Raw genomic sequence first — 22967 nt, 5'->3', positions numbered from 1 at the left:
GTTACAGTAGGCTAACATATGTCAATGGCTTTAGGAACAGCCGCAACATCAGGCAGGATTTAGGCTACCAACTGCCTAGCTAGTTGTAGCTCAATCTTGGGTGCAATGATAACGTTCCCGCACTGACTGACTGTGTGGAGGCTCATTGATTTAACGTTACGTTAGCCAACATGCTACACTGGCAAAGTTATGAATGATATAGCCGTCGGCTATATTAGCCCCGACTTACCGTTCTTTGTGCAGCTTCAAATGTCGAACAAAGTTGGAAGTTGTTGCGCCTCCGTATGTCATTGTCTTCCCGCATATTTTGCAAGTTGCAATCCATTTTTTGTTGATACAGCGTAGTCTTTATATCCAACATTTTTTGGGGTATCATCTTTCCAAGGGCTCCATCTGAATTCACTTGCCGACATTCCTCTGCACTGCCACACGTAACTTTTTCTCAGCTGGCACAATTTGATTGGCTGCTGTCTGATTCACACTGTAATCCGTTAAATTAAAAGTTGATGTGCTGCACACTTTTTTAATAGCATCATTTTTCATATTTGGGCTTGGAGAGGGTAGCAAGTCAGTTCGAGTCAAAAGGCTCAAGTCCAAGTTAAGTCGCGAGTCATTCGTGTCAAAGTCGAGTTGCAAGTCATCATATTTGTGACTCCAGTCTGACTCGAGTCCAAGTTATGTGCCTCGAGTCCATACCTCTGGTATATACTGTATTCGATTCTACTGTATTTTAGTCAATGCCACTCCGACATTGCTCAAACTAATATTTATATATTTCTTAACTCCATTCTTCTACTTTTAGATTGATGTGTATTGTTGTGAATCGTTTTTAGATACTACTGCACTGTTGGAGCATTTCACTACACCCACAATAACAGGGGGAAAAAAATTATATATATTTGGTTTGATTCAGAGTTCATTTTGATATTTCAACCTGCGTGTCCTGATCGCGTCTGGTGTGGGTGGACAAAATCAACATGTGATCGATGGTGGACGAACTTGCGCAAGCGGTCTGGTTAGCATGTTACATGCTGACCACACCGCTCGAGTAGCGTGTGCAAGCTTTGCAAAATAAATGTACACATACATGTTATTCAATCATTGCACCCACACTACTCACAAGTGGCTGCGTAGACAGGCGCTAAAATATAACTTGGTTCTATTTGTGACACTTGACGTGCTGGAAGTCCTGCCTCCCCCATCTCCTTATTGATTTTTAGGAGCCTATACCCATGTGGGTGATTGAAAGATGAACTGAGGTCCAGACTCCAGTCCAGTTGGTGGTGGTAATGCACGTTATCCACTATGGGATTGGTATCCCTAAACCTTTATTTTCAAATGTAGGAACTGGTTCTACAGTTTGACACCACTGCTGTCTCTGGCTCCACATCCCCCGCCCGGCTATCTAGATGTGGGAAGCTTAGTGTATTTTCTGTAGGGAAGCTAATGATCCATCATGTATGACATTCCTGGGAGTGTGTAAACTTTTTTATTACAATAGCATTTTTGCATGTTCTCTATAGTTATGTACTTGAAAATGTATAAATGTACCAATTCGGCACATTTAGGCAAACTCCTGGCAGACTTCATACAAAATGTTTTGTAGTAATGTAATTCTTCACTGGATCAGTCTGAAACTTTACACACACACTGCTGCCATCTTGTGGACAACATCTAAGTTACACCTAAAATTCTATTTGAATGTATGACCTTTCTCTTGCATTTCAAAGATGATTGGGGAAAAAAATAGAAAACATATGTTTTTTTGTTTGTATTATATTTTACCAGATCCAATGTATTATATTCTCCTACATTAAAGTCTGATGTGGGTGGACAAAAATCAGCATGCGGATGGGCAGTCAGACTGGTCAGCATGTTAGAATATCAGGCCTGGGCTGAAAATCTACTTTTTTACATTATGTTATTTATGAAGGGGGAAGGGGGGCAGATGAATTAATGAAGAGGCAACTCGAATGAACTTTTTACCCCCAGAGGTACGTGCTGTCAGGGATACGCCAAATAAAAATGTGATTCACATTTTTTTTTTCATATATATATTGTTTTTTTCCCTTCATATTTTCATGCTCCATCTGGCACTATTACATGTATGTGCATGTTCTTGTATGCGTTAATTTGAATGAGGATGTGTGTATATGCATGTGAACAAACACCTGCATGGCATCAGCCTCAGGCAAACCAACATTAGCTGTAAAAACACTGCCCCTCAGTGTCATAAACGTACTTATTATTATGTTTTATTTTGACTATCTGTCAACTATTCTGTGATGTTTAACGTACAATTTCAATCTTTCTAATCGAATAGAATCCACGGATTGCGAGTTGAAGATAAATACTTTTACTAAGAGTATTAGTATATTAGTAATTGACTGACCCGGTCTCTCCAGATCTCCTAACAGTACTTTTGCTAGGGTAAATTTTAGATCAATGCCACAGATTTCATTTTCAGACATTCCTGAACCCGAGACCAGAAACAGGCTACCTGTGGGCAATACCAAAATAAATGGTCTATTGATTCTGTATCCTCACAACAAAAACTGCAGAGCTTCGATAATTTTATGCCCCAATTTTTCAACATTTTGATGGTGGCAAAAATTCTATATAATCATTTTATCGGAAAAGCACGAAGTCTTGAATCTTGTTTTTTTTATATCAACTCATATACCATGGAATCAGTACATCAAAAATCTCTTTCCAACTATTTTGCAATCTGTATGGCACAGTTGTCAACATTATGGTCCTCAAATGAAACTGGTATACTTTCCTACTTTCCTATTTTTATTCCTCCGCCAGTTTTGATCCTTTATATTGGGCAGACAGACCAGTTCCCTACCTCCTCCCGCTGCCACCTGCCTCCTCCATTTTTGGGGATCAGTTATACTCTAGGATTAGTAGTTGGACTAAATTACTATTACACCATAAACACCTCAGTCATTTCTTTTAGGATGCTCAGTGAAGCTAAATGTCAATGTTTTTAGTCCTAATGAGGCCAAAACTCAACAGCTCACGCCACCAAGCAGGAAACAGCCTATGCTTTGATTGAAACAAAATACAAGGCAAATAGTATGTAACATCATCGTTTCTAATTCGCTCACGAAACAGTAATTCAAGAAGATCTTAATGCATATTCCCAGGAAACTGATTGAGATAAAAAATGATTGAAAACAGTTTGGAGCTTGAACAAGTATTTGATACACTGCCAATTTTGCAGGTTTTCCTACTTACAAAGCATGTAGAGGTCTATACTTTTTTATCATAGGTACACTTCAAATGTGAGAGACGGAATCTAAAACAAAAATCGAGAAAATCACATTGCATGATTTTTAAGTAATTAATTTTTTGATACATCAGAAAAGCAGAACTTAATATTTGGTACAGAAACCTTTGTTTGCTATTACAGAGATCATACGTTTCCTCTAGTTCTTCACCAGGTTTACACACACTGCAGCAGGGATTTTGGCCCACTCCCCCATACAGACCTTCTCCAGATCCTTCAGGTTTCGGGGGCTGTCGCTGGGCAATACGGACTTTCAGCTCCCTCCAAAGATTTTCTATTGGGTTCAGGTCTGGAGACTGGCTAGGCCACTCCAGGACCTTGAAATGCTTCTTATGAAGCCACTCCTTCGTTGCCCGAGCGGTGTGTTTGGGATCATTGTCATGCTGAAAGACCCAGCCACGTTTCATCTTCAATGCCCTTGCTGATGGAAGGAGGTTTTCACTCAAAATCTCACGATACATGGTCCCATTCATTCTTTCCTTTACACGGATCAGTCGTCCTGGTCCCTTTGCAGAAAAACAGCCCCAAAGCATGATGTTTCCACCCCCATGCTTCACAGTAGGTATGGTGTTCTTTGGATTGCAACTCAGCATTCTTTGTCCTCCAAACACGACGAGTTGAGTTTTTACCAAAAAGTTCTATTTTGGTTTCATCTGACCATATGACATTCTCCCAATCTTCTTCTGGATCATCCAAATGCTCTCAAGCAAACTTCATGTACTGGCTTAAGCAGGGGGACACGTCTGGCACTGCAGGATTTGAGTCCCTGGCGGCGTAGTGTGTTACTGATCGTAGGCTTTGTTACTTTGGTCCCAGCTCTCTGCAGGTCATTCACTAGGTCCCCCTGTGTGGTTCTGGGATTTTTGCTCACCGTTCTTGTGATCATTTTGACCACACGGGGTGAGATCTTGCGTGGAGCCCCAGATCGAGGAAGATTATCAGTGGTCTTGTATGTCTTCCATTTCCTAATAATTGCTCCCACAGTTGATTTCTTCAAACCAAGCTGCTTACCTATTGCAGATTTAGTCTTCCCAGCCTGGTGCAGGTCTACAATTTTGTTTCTGGTGTCCTTTGACAGCTCTTTGGTTTTGGCCATAGTGGAGTTTGGAGTGTGACTGTTTGAGGTTGTGGACAGGTGTCTTTTATACTGATAACAAGTTCAAACAGGTGCCATTAATACAGGTAACGAGTGGAGGACAAAGGAGCCTCTTAAAGAAGAAGTTACAGGTCTGTGAGAGCCAGAAATCTTCCTTGTTTGTAGGTGACCAAATACTTTGGTCCGCCTCTCCTTCAAGTCAAGAAAATCTTCTCTGTCTGCATTAACAAGGACAACACACAGGTCTTTCCATCATTGTATGACTTTTTGTGTGCAAATGAACTCAAGCTTACGGATGTCAAATGTGATATAGGGAAGCAACTGAGTGAGTTGGGTGCGCAATTACACAGGTGCTTTCCCGAAACTGATGACACAAACAACTGAGAGCTTTCATTGAAATTGCAACAAGCGGTTTTGTGAACATTTTATTTAATCAGAAGCCAATGCCAGATTTCTGGATTGGGCTGCGCTCACAGAGTATCCTGCCTTGGCAAATTGTGCTGTTAAGACACTGATGCACTTTGCAACCATGTACCTATGTGAGAATAGATTCTCGGCCCTAGGTAGCATGAAAACTAAATACAGGCACAGACTTTGTGTGGAAAATTATTTAAGACTGAGACTCTCTCCAATACAACCCAACATTGCAGAGTTATTTGCATATTTCCAAGCACACCCTTCTCATTAACCTGTGGTGAGTTATTCCGAATGTTCGATGAACAAATAAGGTTTTAAGATGGTAAAATAAAGAGCAAAATGATTTATTATTTTATTATTATTTGTGCCCTGGTCCTTTAAGAGCTCTTTGTCACTTCCCAGGAGCCGGGTTGTGACAAAAACTCATACCTATTCTTATGTTTAATAAATGTATCATATAATGTGCGTGTGGCAGGCTTACAAAAAAACAGCATTAGAGATTGCGCTGACCCTGGTGCTAAAGGGGGTCCTCAGCTGGAGGTTGAATGTTTGAAGGAGTACAGGACTATAAAAGGTTTGGGAACCACTGACATGAACTACTCACCGACAGAGTGCAATCCTCTTTCAGATTTTCCCCCAATGATGATGACAAGCGCAACTTCACAGTTTCATTGTCTACAGTAATTTCGTGGTTATCTCTCGATAGAACCCTTTCCCTGACTGTGGAGACAAATGCGACATCATGCACACGTCACTTTACTGGAAGTCACTTGTACATATTTACATTTGTATGGTTAACACTATTTCACTATTATGATATCCTACAGTAGGCTATAAAATGACAACTGTACGATGCAAATCGTCATCCGTGGTGATCTACTTTACCATCCTCAGATTTGAAATAAACAGTTGCGCTAGTGGAGCGTTGACCCTCGTAGTGCACCAAGCAGTCCCCTCCACTCGACTTCTTTTTACTTTGAAAATAAATCTGAAGCTTGTTCTGTATCCCTTTAGAGACAGAGTTTGTCCAACTGACGTCTATAGTGATGGGATAAGGATATTCATCCATCGTTTCACCCCTCATGCGAATACTGTTTGGGTATGAAACGCGTCGTCCTATTCTTTCACTGCATCCACTGTTTCACTTTCGTTTCAGGCTCGGTTGACGAGGAAATCGTGTGTACAGTGGACCTACTGATCATATAACCGCGCCTTATATGGGTAGGCAGTGGGGTATATAAACCTATTAGCCTATACTTTCTCAAGTAATGTGTTTAACTTAAGAACATGTTGTTTAAAACAAAATGGCGAATGAAAACGATTTATATTCATTATATTTTCACTTGCTTAACCATTAACAAAAATAATGATTGTTAGTTAATGCTCTTGGGGAGAGTGAACGTGATCACAGACAGACATAGGCAAGATGTCCCAATGGACAGGACCTTACAGGAGGAAGGTACACATGTTCAACAGCAGATGACACTATGCCTCAGATAATGCCTTAGCTAGAATTTTCTGAGAGCTGGAGCAATGAGGGAATCCTCTTTCTGTCTCTTTGTGTGTATATCATTCTCTTTCCATAGGCCCTTACACAGATAGACAGAATGACAGTCGCTGGATCCAGGTTCGAGTCCTGATCAGTGGTACCCCCCCCCCCAAATTTGCTACACTAGTTAACTGGTGCGCTGCACTCATTTTCCTGGCAGTAAACAGTCTGTAGTCTATTGAGTCACAGGTGTAGGACTACCCGATGAGGCACAGAGGGAAATATGGCACAGGGGAGGGAGGGACAGCATGGGCTAAGGATGAGGTGGGGAAGTTGCTGCTCAGGACACTGACAGATACTGTATGCTGACAGACTGCATTCTCCTGGCAGTAAACAGTCTGTAGTCTATTGAATCACAGGTGTAGGACTACCCGATGACGCACAGTGGAGGGAGGGACAGCATGGGTTAAGGCTGGGGTGGGGCAGTTGCTGCTCAGGACACTGACAGATACTGTATGCTGACAGACTGCATTCTCCTGGCAGTAAACAGTCTGTAGTCTATTGAATCACAGGTGTAGGACTACCCGATGACGCACAGTGGAGGGAGGGACAGCATGGGTTAAGGCTGGGGTGGGGCTGTTAGCTGTCTCCAAATTGAAGCATCATTAAAGCTTCTAATATTTTTAATATCCTCAAAAGAGAGGAAATATGATGGAAAAATATGATGGAAAAAAAGTTGAATAGCTCAACTGGGAAAGATCTTAATACACTGTACCTCAGTTGACAAACACAAAATCTATTTTGTAGACATTTCCTCTACTTCTCTACCCGTCTGTTGTCTTTATCCATCTCTCTGTCTGTCTCCATCTTGTCTTTTCCGATCTGTTGACCTGACTGTCATTCGAGGTAAAACGTTTTAGAATAAAACAGTGTCTGTACAGATCAGATAAATCCTGTAGATTGAAGCTTCATTTATCACGTGAATAAAATGCACAGCAAACCTTTATTACTCCCATAGTTTATAATATGTTAAAAATACCAACACAGCATCAGAGAAAATACAACATGTACACACACTCCTACAGAGAAGTGTGGGAAAGAAATTGATCTGAAATAATTTCTAAATCCAGAAAGATTGATACTGTGTACTCCTCCGGAAGCCAGACAAGAAGGACAGAGGGAGAGTAAACAAGCGGAGCCTGAAGAAAGTATATTGTGATATTGCGGCAGAGTTTCGATTTTTTTGCTAGGTGTTTCAGAGATAAATTACTTTTCCACTCATTTCTGCCTGTCCTGTTGTAGTTTTTACTGTTTAATACTGTTTATTTACTCCTCCTGACTCCATGGATTGAAGCTGTGGCTCTTATTAGTTTTTGGTCTCCTCTTTTTATAGTTTTGTTTCTGTTGGGCGGGTGGGGGCTCCAATTCCCTGCTACCGCTCTCTTCACATTCCGCATGCTATCATTCACACTTATGCTGCAGTACAGATGGATGTGTAGGGGAAGATAAAAATGGGGGGAAAAGGGGTGAGATAGAAACAGAGATACAGGAAGGGGGAAGGTGTCATGAGTATATCTTCCTCTCTCTGTGTTTCTTGACAAACTCAAACTGATGCACCTGGCACATACTACCATACCCTGTTCAAAGGCATTTAAATATTTAGTTTAGCCCAATTACCCTCTGAATTGCACACATACACACTCCATGTCTCAATTGTCACAAGGCTTAAAATCCTTCTTTAACCGTTCTCCTACCCTTCATCTACACTGATTGAAGTGGATTTAACAAGTGACATCAATAAGGGATCATAGCTTTCACCTGGATTCATCTGGTCAGTCCATGTCATGGAAAGAGCAGGTGTCCTTAATATTTTGTATGCTCAGTGTATATGTAAACAGACCATAAATGTCAACATTTTTGTTTTCTTGGAAAGCTGAGAGAGAGAGAATATAGTAGACGATATGTGTCAGAAAGTGATCGATTACTTATGTCTGTGTCTTATGTTTATGCCCTTGACAGGATGTCCTCATGCTATTTAGGGTGTGCTTATGTAACATGATAGTGCATCTGTTTCTTCAAAGTAAAGGAAATGTTTGCAATAAAAAGTAATGGCCTGATGATTGATGTGTAGTGACCTTGTTGAACTGAAAGAAAATGTGTTTGAAAAAATGTGAAACATTTTCAGCTGGAGACTTATATTTCCCTCACTAACTTTAAACATCAGCTATCTGAGCAGTTAACCGATCACTGCAGCTGTACATAGTCCATCTGTAAATAGCCCACCCAATCTACCTACATCATCCCCATATTGTTTTTGTTTACTTTTCTGCTCTTTTGCACTACAGTATCTTTACTTGCACATCATCATCTGCACATTTATCACTCCAGTGTTAATCTGCTTAATTGTAATTACTTCGCTACCATGGCCTATTTATTGCCTACCTCCTCACGCCATTTGCACACACTGCATTTAGACGTTATTTTTTTCAATTGTGTTATTGTACTGTACGCTTGTTTATTCCATGTGTTACTCTGTGTTGTTGTTTGTGTCACACTGCTTTGCTTTATCTTGGCCAGGTCGCAGTTGTAAGTGAGAACTTGTTCTCAACTAGCCTAATTGGTTAAATAAAAGTGAAATAAAACATTTAAAAATTTAAAAAAACAGTTGGGAATGTTTGTAGTGAATGGGGGAGTCCTGAGTTTGAACTGTTTGAAAAATGTGAAACAGTTGGGAATTTTTCTAGTGAACTTATGGAGCTGCTCGGTAGTGAGCTTGTGACCCCTTGTAGAATGAAAAAGTCATTTCCGGGTTCGGTCTGCCTGAGTATAATTAATTGTTAGACTTGTCCTATAACAAGTCTAACACAGATCAACCACAGAAAACTACAGAAAACATGTCTCCTAGAACAAGTCTAGGTATATTGTGTCCTTCATGTCTGGGTGACAATGACAAAACCATCAATGCCATTCTTTGTGATTCACCTGATTGTTTTAATGGTGTGCTTGATATGATGAAACAAGTGCAGCAGTTTTTATACCATTGTGAACTTCTGTCCTCAAGACATAATTTGGGATTAACTGCAAGAAGGTTGTTCTATCATGGAAAAGAAAACATACAAAAACCTGGAAAGCCCTGGAGATCCAGTGTGGAAGATACAATGTCTGAGGCTCTCACAGCTTTAAGACGGGATTTGGAGACTGATGTGGGTGTTGGCCCTTCCCAAGGCCTTGTTTTTCTCTAAGAAAGGAATTTAAACATGTATTGTGTAGTAATGTGTAGTATTGTTTAATAATAACTGCAATATGTATGCTTTTTGGTACTAAAGATTTTTAAATAAATGGTATTTACCTTCATTGAATGAAATATCTCTTACTCTGGCCCTCTGTCTCTCCTCAAAGGGTGGGTGACTGACTGACTGACTGACTGACTGACTCACTCACTCACTCACTCACTCACTCACTCACTCACTCACTCACTCACTCACTCACTCACTCACTCACTCACTCACTCACTCACTCACTCACTCACTCACTCACTCAGGGTATCAGGTTACACGCTAGGAGAGAGAGAGGGCACAGCCCCAAGGGTTTTTCTCTATGAGCAAAATACATTTATAATCTTTCCTACAACAAAATAATAATTGCAATATGTATGCATTTCGGTATTAACACTTTTGAAGAAAATAAGGAGCATTACAAATAATTTACCTTTAATGAATGAAATCTCTATTCCTCTGGCCCTCTCTGTCTCTCACCAAGTTGGTATGTGTGTGGTTGTATCAGGTTAAAACCAGAGAGAGAACGTACTGAAAACATTATTTCTATGAACAAAATATATTTAGAATCTCTCTTTCACTCTCTCATCATGTCACAAGCTGATAGGCTCCCAGACGCAGGGCCATAAAAGGCCCCAGCTCACTCAACTGCCCTTCCCCTCTCCAACAGCTATCATCCCAGAACATCCTGAAGACTGAATAGCTCAATGGTAATTTGGGGATCTTTTCTTCCTCAAGGCGCTTTTTGAAGGTGAGTTGAATATTCAATGTGATCTTTGTATACAGATACATATTATTTAGGACTGATATGTATTCATTGTTTTCATTGATATCTATGTTTTAAAAATATGAAGGCTATTTATCCATTGAGCATGAGCCATTGTTTTTCTTCATAATGTGTGTAGAAAATAGCTTCTGCCCTCTTAGGTTCTTTTCAACCCTCTTATTATATCAAAACATCTCAGGCTAGAAAATATGATTCAAAACTATGATTAGAAACTATGGCCAACTATGTTCAAACTATGATTAGAAACTATAATTAGAAACTATGACAAACTACAATCAATCTATGATAAAAAACTATGAACAACTTTGAAGCCACGTCTGTGTGTGTGTGAGTGATGATCTGTTATTAAACTGTGTAATATTACTCTCTCTCTCTCTCTCTCTCGCTCTCTTTCTACTACATCTGTTGATGTATACCAAAGTAACAAATGTTTAACAACGTTACAAAGTCTTTGGGAATTATTAATATTTTTATTTTTTTATTTCACCTTTATTTAACCAGGTAGGCTAGTTGAGAACACCTTTATTTAACCAGGTAGGCTAGTTGAGAACAAGTTCTCATTTGCAACTGCGACCTGGCCAAGATAAAGCATAGCAGTGTGAACAGACAACACAGAGTTACACATGGAGTAAACAATTAACAAGTCAATAACACAGTAGAGAAAAAAAGGGGAGTGCATCTGTGATAACTTTATATAATAGATCCTCTCATCCTCTCTCTCTCTCTCTCTCTCTCTCTCTCTCTCTCTCTCTCTCGCTCTCCCTCTCTCTCTCTCTCTCTCTCTCTCTCTCTCTCTCTCTCTCTCTCTCTCTCTCTCTCTCTCTCTCTCTCTCTCTCTCTCTCTCTCAAAAAGACAAATTACATGACATTTCCTCCTGAGTGTTGAACTTTTGCCCCCTCTATAGCCACCCTGGTTATTATCGGACCCTGCTGGTCATCTATGAATGTTGGAACATCTTGAAAGCAATAAGGGGCTCATGTAGTCTTAAATGTGCACTCAGCAAAGCCCTCAGAGCATGGTTTAGCTCTAGTTTAAATCCTACGTTTATGACTTCTAGGGAGTGTTTCCTAGATGCTGTGCTTCGCCATATGCATTGATTGGTCTTAGTTTTTTTTAGACTGATGCAAAGATGGGTTTAAATAAAGACATTTGGTTGATTGACAGATTTGTGATGAAAACAGTTAATATGAGCGCCAATTCAAACATACAATAATTGGTTTGCAAGGCAGTGATGAAAACAGTTTATAAGAGTGCAAATTATATATATCTGGTATACATTTTGATATAAATTATATATATTTGATACAATTACCCAATAATAAAATCACTTCTCATTATGTACATTTCAAGGTTTCCCACAAATTAAACAACTATTGAGTTAATGTTTCTAGGACTAACACACTGCTGACTGTCCTATTTACTAAAGAACAATAAATAAGACAAAAAAATATATTGTAATATAATCTGTGTACATGTCATTCTATACTGAAAACAGGTGCATTCTGAAAGATTTTGTTGGTTGTTGATGTGATAACACCACTTCTATTCACGTCTCAATTGAGGAAAATACTGTTCATTTTTATTTGACTAAATTGTATTGGTTATGTTGTCTCATACCACGCCTATACACTACCAAGCAATGCAAGTAGATGTGGAATTAACCCCAAAACAAATGTGTGTCTTTTTGGATCCTGTTACGACTTCTATGAATGGTGAGTGGATGAGTCAAGCGCAGAGAGCAGGTAATTCCGTACGTGGATATTTTATTCCAAAGACAGTGGAGCCACGGACATGCAAAACACAAGGGCGCATGAAACAACCCGTCCAAAATACAAAGGACTAAAACTGTCTGGAAAAATATAGATCACACTCATACACCAAATAACAGAGAACAAGCCCGCACAAATACCCAGCGGGCCTAGTGCCCTTAAATAGCCTACAAACAAACACTAACTCAAACCAGGTGTACCCAATTAAACCCAATAAACAGAAACAAACGGAAAGGGAATCGATGGCAGCTAATAGGCCGGCGACGACGACCGCCGAGCGCCGCCCGAACAGGAAGAGGCACCATCTTCGGCGAGATTCGTGACAGATCCAGAATACCGACAATGTCATTATTTTCGTCATGTATGTGAAAAGATGTGCCATCTATTATGTGAAGTGCACCAGGCCCTCCTGCAGCAAAGCACCATCACAACATGATGCTGCCACCCGCGTGCTTCACGTTTGGGATGGTGTTCTTCGGCTTGCAAGCCTCCCCCTTTTTCCTCCAAACATAACGATGGTCATTATGGGCAAACAGTTGTATTTTTGTTTCATCAGACCAGAGGACATTTCTCCAAAAAGTATGATCTTTTTCCCCATGTGCAGTTGTAAACCATAGTCTGGCTTTTTTTATGGCAGTTTTGGAGCAGTGGCTTCTTCCTTGCTGAGCGATATCGGACTTGATATCGGACTTGTTTTACTGTGGATATAGATACTTTAGTACCTTTATAATTGCGTACTGTTGTTTTTACAGATGAACGTGGTACCTTCAGGTATTTTGAAATTGCTCCTCAGGATGAACCAGACTATTGGAGGTCTACAATTTTCTTCTGATGTCTTAGCTGACTTCTTTTGATTTTCCCATGATGTCAAGCAAAGAGGCACTGAGTTTGAAGGTAGGCTTTGAAATACATTCACAGGTACACCTCCAATTGACACAAATTATGTCAATTAGCCTATCAGAAGCTTCTTTGCCTTCTTTGAGGATAATACAGTGCCACCGTCACGGTCAGCGAACAAGGACTGCGCCCTCCACCCATTTCTCTGTGGCCGACGTGATTAAAATATTTAAACTTGTTAACCCTTGCAACGCTGCTGGCCCAGACGGCATCCCTAGCCACATCCTCAGAGCATGCGCAGACCAGCTGGCTGGTGTGTTTACGGACATATTCAATCCCAGTCTGCTGTCCCCACATGCTTCAAGATGGCCACCATTGTTCCTGTACCCAAGAAGGCAAAGATAACTGAAATAAATTACTACTGCCCCGTAGCACTCACTTCTGTCGTCATGAAATGCTTTGAGAGTGTCACACCCTGACCTTAGTATTCTTTGTTTTCTTTGTTAATTTGGTTAGGTCAGGGTGTGACATATGTGATGTATGTGTTTTATCTTGTCTATGGGTTTTGTATGTTTATTGGGGTGTTTTCCTATCTAGGTGTTTTTGTACATCAATGGTTGCCTAGATTGGTTCTCAATTAGAGGCAGCTGTCTATCGTTGTCTCTGATTGGGAACCATATTTAGGCAGCCATATTCTGTGGGTATTTTGTGGGTGATTGTTCCTGTTTCCAGTGTTCCAGTGTTAGTGTTCACGGGACGGGACTGTTTCGTCTTCGTTCATTTTTGTCGGTTTGCTGTTTTTGTTCATTGTTTAAGTTTCCTATTAAATATGGATAATCATCACGCTGCATTTTGGTCCTCCTCTCTTTCACCCGAAGACAATCATGACAGAGAGACTAGTCAAGGATCATATCACCTCCACCTTACCGGCCACCCTGACCCACTTCAGTTTGCATACCGCCCCAACAGGTCCACAGACGATGCATTCGCCATCACACCTCACACTGCCCTATCCCATCTGGACAAGAGGAATACCTATGTAAGAATGCTGTTCATTGACTACAGCTGAACATTCAACACCATAGTACTCTCCAAGCTCATCATCAAGATGGACGCCCTGGGTCTCAACCCCGCCCCGTGCAATTGGGTCCTGGACTTTCTCACGGGCCGCCACCAGGTGGTGAAGGTAGGAAACAATATCTCCACTTTGCTGACCCTCAACACTGGGGCCCCACAAGGACAAACTACCTGCCCTCCATGACACCTACAGCACCCGATGTCACAGGAAGGCCAAAAAGATCATTAAGGACAACATCCACCCGAGCCACTGCCTGTTCACACCACTACCATCCAGAAGGCAAGGTCAGAACAGGTGCATCAAAGCTTGGACCGAGAGACTGAAAAACAGCTTCTATCTCATGGCCATCAGAGAGGCTGCTGCCTACATTGAGACCCAATCACTGGCCACTTTAATAAATTAATCATTAGTCACTATAATAATGCCACTTTAATAATGTTTACATATCTTACTTTACTCATATCATATGTATATACGGTATTTTATACCATCTATTGCATCTTGCCTATGCCGCTCAGCCATCACTCATCCATATATTTATATGTACATATTCTCATTCACCCCTTTAGATGTGTGTGTATTAGGTAGTGCCGTGGAAAATTGCATGATTATGTTAGTGCTTGTAAGATTATTTTATAATCTTTGTATTGCATTAGAATGGTTGTTTTATGACAGAATAGAATCTGTCGACTATTGTGTGTGTGTGTGTTCCACTGAGGATGGACCTCTATGAGAGAGCACTGAGAGAGGAGATTTACGATGTCTTTGGCCAATAAAGCCTAAAGAGCATTCCAGATAGTGTGGTAATGTTTTTGTACTATGAAGTACCAGGAACGAGATTAGAACCTTGTCTTAGAGACCAAACTGAACAATAATTTATAGCTAATGCTATTTGGCTATGGGGTACTCCTTACTCAAGTAAAAGACCCTTTGTGAAGTTTTCCTAAGATCTGTGGTTTGTCATGTAAGTTGAGAGGGGTGTATCTTTGCTATAAAAGATCTCAGTTGCCATTATGTTGACACTCTCAACTTTTCATTAGAGATAGTGAATTGTTGAGAGTCAAATGCTATTGCAAAAGCTTAATATAATTAAAAATGAAGTTTAAGTATAACTCTGACTGGTGTGTGGTTTGTAACTCTCCTCATTTAGTAATACAGGAAATTGCTACGACAGTAGTCGTTAGATTACTTGTTACATATTACTGCACTGTCAGAACTAGAAGCACAAGCATTTCGCTACACTCACATTAACATCTGCTAAACATGTGTATGTGACCAATAAACTTTGATTTGGTCTACAATAACCATTAGAGGTAGGAGTTGGAGTTATCATACACAGTCTCAGGCATTGCTAGCTCTGGATATTCCTTTGGTCTGTACAGAGTTAAGTAAAGCAGCTCTTTGCACCCTACTTGTGGAAAAAATCTCCAAGCCTCTATAAACGTTGATGTTTTGGTTACCTCTAGGTTAATTCAGACTGCTCAAAGAGGCCTGTTAAAACTTACTTGCAAAACCTCTAAAGGAGTTGATGAAACCATTCAACCATGGATGTATGTAAATATATTTAACACGTATTGCTTGCTACAGAAGACTACTGTTGTACATTGAATCGCCCTTCATCACTGTTACACCTCCTTGATGTGATAGTTCTCTATGTCTGTACATGTTTATAATCCACAAAGTGTAAATAGTGATTTCCTTAAAGTTTTTACCCCCGTAAACCTGAATCTGAAAATACCTTTATGATCTTTCTTACCTCTTTAACTTTTGGGTTCTAATCCCCCTCTTTCAAAATCTCCACTGTGAACAAATCTTTAACATTCATGAACCTTCACTATATTTATCTCTAAAATACCAACAATAACTATTGTCTATTGTTATTCTCAATGACCTTACTGCCAAAATTAAAGTTTTATACCCAGCTAAATACAATGTTGGAGCCAGTTGTTATGTCTTTGGTTATGCAAATATTTGTTTATTAGATTATATTTCTCATTAAGAGGAATGTTGTTTTAATTATATATGGGTCATCCCTTGCTTTGTTCATGTGTTCTCTTATGGGTCAATGATTTTAATTACAATATAGCAATTATGTTCTCTCCTCAATTACATAGAAATGCATGTGGTCCCACCCCTCCCATATGTGCCCAGGTACATATTTGGTAGCTCATATAGAGTCAGGATGTATGGCTTACTAGTCATGGCAAATGTAAAAAACATATATACAAAAATAATAATAATCATAATGTTAATAATAATAATTAACCAGCGAAGCTTTACTTTGAGCACATCTTTTCACAAATGTTATATTTGGGTATTTTTTGGGTTGGCGCCCCCCTCGGGTTTGTGCCGTGGGGGAGATCTTCATGGACTATACTCAGCCTTGTCTCAGGGTAGTAAGTTGGTGAAGATATCCGTCTAGTGGTGTGGGGGCTGTGCTTTGGCAAAGTGGGTGGGGTTATTTCCTGCCTGGTTGGCCCTGTCCGGGGGTACCGTTGGACGGGGCCACAGTGTCCCCTGACCCCGGCTGTCTCAACCTCCAGTATTTATGCTGCAATAGTTTGTGTCGGGGGGCTAGGGTCAGTCTGTTATGTCTGGAGTATTTCACCTGTCTTATCTGGTGTCCTGTGTTAATTTAAGTATGCTCCCTCTAATTCCCTCTTTCTCCCTCTCCCTCCCCTCCCGGAGGACCTGAGCCCTGGGACCATGCCTCAGGACTGGCCTGATGACTCCTTGCTCTCCCCTGTCCACATGCTTGTGCTGCTGCAACAGTTTCAACTGTTCTGTCTGCGGCTATGGAACCCTGACCTGTTCACCGGACGTGCTACCTTGTCCCGGACCTGCAGTTTCGACTCTCTCTCTCTCTCTACAACACTTGCTGTCTCTAACTCTGAATGCTCGGCTATGAAAAGCCATTCATGAAAAGCCATTCAAAAGCCAAAACATTTACTACTGAGGTGCTGACCTGTTGCACCCTCTACAACTACTGTGATTATTATTATTTGACCCTGCTGGTCATCTAAGAACGTTCGAACATCTTGGCCATGTACTGTTATAATATCAACCCGGCACAGCCAGAAGAGGACTGGCCCCTCAGAGCCTGGTTCCTCTCTAGGTTTCTGATATAGAATTTTGTTATCAATTTACATATATTTCAATTATTCTAATTGGTCTGCAATCCAGAGTTTGTAAAGTTCTGGTTGAAATGAAACAGACAGAATTCCCAGCTCACAATTGGTCAAATCCAAGTTTATTCGCGAGAGCTCTCCCGTACAAAGATGTTCCTTTTTATAACATTATCTTAACCTACGCACATACAGTGGGGAGAACAAGTATTTGATACACTGCCGATTTTGCAGGTTTTCCTACTTACAAAGCATGTAGAAGTCTGTAATTTTTATCATAGGTACACTTCAACTGTGAGAGACGGAATTCTAAAACAAAAATCCAGAAAATCACATTGTATGATTTTTAAGTAATTCATTTGCATTTGCATTTTTTTGGTCTTGGAAATGACACCATCTCATCATTGGTGTGGCTACTTACTGTGCATCAGTTACCATAGACAACCATTCTCATTTAGAAGACGAAATCACATTGTTATCCTTTCAAAAGTATTCTTATACTTTTTTTAAATTCATCCATCTTATACAACATCTAGAAGTAAAGCTGAGAAATGTACACTTTAAGAGATATAGTTATGTGTTTCCTGTGTTTCCTGTCCTTCATGAGATCACCAAATGAAACACACTCAACATGACTATCTGTCACGTCGTTTGTAGAATAAATGGACCAAGGCGCAGCGTGCGTAGAGTTCCACATGTTTAATTATTGAAACCCACCAAAATAATACAGAAACAAATGAAATGTGAAGTAATGGAGTGCTCACAGGCACTACACAAAGAAGCTGAGCCATTGTTGCTCCTAGACGTTTTCACATCACAATAACAGCACTTACAGTTGGAGGCAGTTTATATACAGTACCAGTCAAAAGTTTGGACACATCTACTCATTCAAGGGTTTTAATAAATGTTTACTGTTTTCTACATTGTAACCAAAAAATATTTTAGGTATTAGATTCTTCAAAATAGCCACCCTTTGCCTTGATGACAGTGTTGCACACTTTTGACATTCTCTCAACCAGCTTCACCTGGAATGCTTTTCCAACAGTCTTGGAGGAGTTCCCACATATACTGAGGACTTGTTGGCTGCTTTTCCTTCACTCTGCAGTCCAACTCATCCCAAAACATCTCAAAATCAAATCAAATCAATTGGGTTAAGGTCAGGTGATTGTGGAAGCCAGGCCATCTGATGCAGCACTCCATCACTCTCCTTCTTGGTCAAATAGCCCTTACACAACCTGGAGGTGAGTTTGTCCATGAAAAACAATTGATAGTCCCACTAAGCGCAAACTAGAATGCTGTGGTAGCTATGCTTGTAAAGTGTGCCTTCTAAATACATCACTGACAGTGTCACCAGCAAAGCACCGCCACACCATCACACCTCGTCCTCCATGCTTTACGGTGGGAACCACACACGCAGAGATCATCCGTTCACCTACTCTGCGTCTCACAAAGACATGGCGGTTGGAACCAAAAATCTCAAATTTGGACTCCAGTTTATGTCCATTCCATTTATTATTGGTGTCCTTTAGTATTGGTACCTTTGCAGCAATTCGACCATGAAGGCCTGATTCACGCAGTCTACTCTGAACAGTTTATGTTGAGATGTGTCTGTTTCTTGAACTCTGTGAAAAAATTTACTTGGGCTGCAATATCTGAGGCTGCTAACTCTAATGAAAGTATCCTCTGCAGCAGAGGTAACTCTGGGTCTTCCTTTCCTGTGGTGGTCGGCATGAGAGCAAGTTTCAACATAGCACTTTTTGCAACTGCACTTGAAGAAACCTTCAGTTTGACTGACCTTCATTTCTTAAAGTAAGGATGGACTGTCCTTTCTCTTTGCTTATTTGAGCTGTTCCTACCATAATATGGACTTGGTCTTTCACCAAATATGTACCACCCCACAACTTCTGTACCACCCCTACACAACTGATTGGCTCAAACGTATTAAGAAGGAAAGAAATTCCACAAATTGACTTTAAATTAACAAGGCACACCTGTTAATTGAAATGCATTCCACTTGACTACTGTCACGCTCACTATCCTCAAACTCCCTGTCATAAATCGACCAAGGCGCAGCGTGCATGTAGTTCCACATCTTTTAATGAAAGTGCAAAGCAGGATCATTTTCGTCAACATCCGCTGAACTGCAGAGCTCCAAATTCAAATTAAATTACTAAAAATATGTAATTTTCATGAAATCACAAGTGCAATATAGAAAAACACAGCTTAGCTTGTTGTTAATCCACCTGGCATGTCAGATAAAAAAAAAGCTTTACAGCAAAAGCTTTCCAAGCGTTTATGTTAGGACATCTCTCTCAGCAGACAAAACATTACAAACAGCTAGCAGAAAAGTAGATTGCTCACGAAAGTCAGAAAAGCAATAAAATGAATCGCTTACCTTTGATGATCTTCGGATGGTTGCACTCACGAGACTCCCAGTAACACAATACATTTTCCTTTTGTTTGATAAAGATTATTTTTATATCCAAAAACCTCTATTTGGTTGGTGCGTTTTGTTCAGAAATCCACAGGCTCGTGCAGGACATGACGGGCAGACGAAAATTAAAAATAGTATCCGTAAAGTTCGTAGAAACATGTCAAACGTTTTTTATAATCCATCCTCGGGTTGTTTTTACAATAAATAATTGATACTATTTCTACCGGACCGTAGCTTTTTCAATAGGAGAGAGAGAGAAAATGTCTGCTCCAAGCTGTTGCGCATGGAAAACTCTGGCACCCAAACATCCACTGACGCGATGTGATCTTTCTCGCTCATTTTTCAGAATAAAAGGCTGAAACTATGTCTAGAGACTGTTCACATCATGTGGAAGCCATAGGGAAAGGAATCTGGTTGATATCACTTTAAATGGAGGGAAAGCATGCAATGGAACAGGGAGATTAGTTTCACTTAGGCACTTCCTGGTTGGATTTTCCTCAGGTTTTCGCCTGCAATATCAGTTCTGTTATACTCACAGACAATATTTTGACAGTTTTGGAAACTTTAGAGTGTTTTCTATCCTAATCCGACAATTATATGCATATTCTAGATTCTTGACCTGAGAAATAGGCAGTTTCATTTGGGTACGTTTTCATCCAAACATCAAAATACTGCCCCATACACTCAACAGGTTAAGTGTAGGCTAAATTCATGCTGTCTTGGCTCGACAGGCTAGTCAGGGCATCAGTCTGATGGATAATACATTATTTGTATGGCTCATATTAAAGAGCATACTTGTAAAATTGCCCGTTGGTTAACAATTTGACATGTAGATTTAGTTTGTTTTGCATGTTTTCCAGCTTTGTGCTTACAAGCAATGAATGGTCAGGTAACATCCTTCCTTGCTTCTGTGGTGATTAGACAGAACAGATCAGACTTGTTGATGCATTCCCTTGACCTAATATTATTATATTGAATGTTTTGCCAATAATCCCTATTGGCATATCATTACACAGTGTTGCAAAATGCAGCCTTATCAGGCCATATCTCCTTGTAAATTTGTTGTATGCAGAAATATGTAATTGAAGTCAGAGAAAGGTGAAATTATGAATGAGGATATTGGATATGAATATCTAGTGTGTTTAATCCCGGGTGTGTCAAGTGAAGCACAGGAAGCTCCCAACTCTGAGAGTGGGCCTGGAGAGGGAGGTGGAGCTGAGGTGTCTCCTCGTAGCTCTGCTGTGGTGCTGGAGAGGGTTCCTGAGAACATGTCGAGAGACTTGATGTTGTTGCTGGTGGAGACCATCTCTGGGCCTGGAGTAAGACAACTTCTCACTGGAGGTCATCAGTGAGACAAACAGAGCTGTTGTGATCTTCAATAATCCAAAAAGGTTGGTCACTATTTCAAATTGTCGATTTTTTTTAAACAACAAAAAATTAACAAGGAATTTAATTTCTGAAGCATTTTAAAACAGATCTCTCCCTCACATGATGGGATTATATTTTCAAAAACTGTTGTGCATGATATTAAGGATATGATTGCTGCCTGTCTTTAGATGTGGAGCTTTTTCTCACTGAGAGCAACAATAGTTTCCAGAAGCAGGGTTTGATTGGCCGGTTGCTTGAGAAGTGCCAGAGTGTGAGAGTGGAGAACCTGGCCTCCAACATACTTCAGGATATGCTGGAGCTCTACATTGAAAGTGGGCTGGCCCAGCAAAGAACATCATTATGTTCCATGAGGAACAGGCAGCCTGCTGCCTGCTGTTTGAAAGCGCTGTTTTATTAAATAAATGTTAATCCATTTGTTTATTTGGTAATCTATTTATTTATATTATAAGAATAATTGAATGTAGCATTGCTATTCTGTTGCTGGCCTCGACAGAAATATCCTGTTTCTGCCCTCAGTTCATGCTATTTAATTATAATTTTTTTACTTTTATTTTACTAGGCAAGTCAGTTAAGAACAAATTCTTATTTTCAATGACAGCCTAGGAACAGTGGGTTAACTGCCTGTTCAGGGGCAGAATGACAGATTTTGTACCTTGTCAGCTCAGGGATTTGAACTTGCAAACTTTCAGTTACTAGTCCAATGCTCTAACCACTAGGCTAGCCTGCCGCCCCAGGGGCAGTGACTACGGCTTTCCAAATCGCCCAATACAAGGTACATTTTAAGCAACTGATTTTTAAAAATCATTCCTGAACCTGTGATCAGAAACAAGCTACATAGGTGCAATACCATAATAAATTATCTGTTACTTCGCAGCTAAATCTAATGAGCTGAGATTGTTGTATATCCCGGTCAGCTGTAGAGCTGGCTCAGGGAAGAGGACGCCCCTGCTTTGCATAGTCCCGTGGGAAATTTTTATTGAGCATGGGACACAAGCTAAGGCTTAATCACCCTTTAGCTGGCCACCTTTGATGAGGGTGTTTAGTGATTAAAGGCCGAAACACCCACTGATTCGAAGGCACACTACTGAGGATGTGTCCCAAAATTGACATCTTATTAACCCAGTCTAAGAAATAAACCTCCCATGCCACTCTGTCAACATCACGGCAAATCTCATGTGAGTGCATACCATCTATTGGTACAATGGACAGTTTTTAACATCTCGTCCTGTGAAAGTATTCCGAACCTTTCACTTTTCCCACATTTTGTTACGTTACAGCCTCATTCTAAAATGGATTAAAAAAAATGTTTTCCCTCCTCATTCTACACACAATTACCGATAATGACATAACAAATAAACGTTTAGACATTTTTTGCAAATTTATGAAAATAAAAAGCAAAAATACCTTATTTACATAGGTATTTAGAACATTTGCTATGAGACCTGAAAATTTAGCTCAGGCGCATCCTGTTTCCATTGATCATCCTTGAGATGTTTCTACAACTTGATTGGAGTCCACCTGTGGTAAATTAAATTGATTGGACATGATTTGGAAAGGAACACACCTGTGCATGTCAGAGCAAAAACCAAGCCACAAGATCGAAGGACTTGTCCGTAGAGCCCCGAGACAGGATTGTGTTGGTGCACAGATCTGGGGAAGGGTACCAAAACATTTCTGCAGCATTGAAAGTTCCCAAGAATACAGTGGCCTCCTTTATTCTTAAATGGAAGAAGTTTGGAACCACCAAGACTATTCCTAGAGCTGGACGCCCAGCCAAACTGAGAAATCGCAGGAGAAGGGCCTTGGTCAGGGAGGTGACCAAGAACCCGATGGTCACTCTGACAGTAGCGAGGCTATATACAGGGGATACTTAGGGCAGCTTGCGGCTGTGCTTCCCTTTGTAGTCTGTAATAGTGTAATCCATGGCTTCTGGTTGGGGTATGTATGTACAGTCACTGTGGGGACGACGTCATCG

The 22967-nt window shown here is 40.4% G+C and overlaps 1 protein-coding gene across 1 annotated transcript in view; it reads right to left on the bottom strand.

Moving 5' to 3' along the window:
• Positions 1-5966, bottom strand: part of LOC109873847 (protein mono-ADP-ribosyltransferase PARP14-like) — a 30108-nt gene extending 24142 nt beyond the window's left edge. The window contains exons 1-2 of the mRNA XM_020465572.2: positions 5694-5966; positions 5413-5528 (exon numbers count right to left, since the gene is read on the bottom strand). Of these exons, the coding sequence (XP_020321161.2) occupies positions 5413-5528; positions 5694-5892 (315 nt within the window). The 5' untranslated portion in view covers positions 5893-5966. The remainder of the gene's footprint in view (positions 1-5412; positions 5529-5693) is intronic.
• Positions 5967-22967: the final 17001 nt, after the last annotated feature.

This window comes from Oncorhynchus kisutch, linkage group LG29 (assembly GCF_002021735.2).
Source record: "Oncorhynchus kisutch isolate 150728-3 linkage group LG29, Okis_V2, whole genome shotgun sequence".
NCBI classification, from domain to species: Eukaryota; Metazoa; Chordata; class Actinopteri; order Salmoniformes; family Salmonidae; genus Oncorhynchus; species Oncorhynchus kisutch.
The sequence above is the reverse complement of the archived record's forward strand: the minus strand, read 5'-3'. Positions and strand labels throughout refer to the sequence as shown.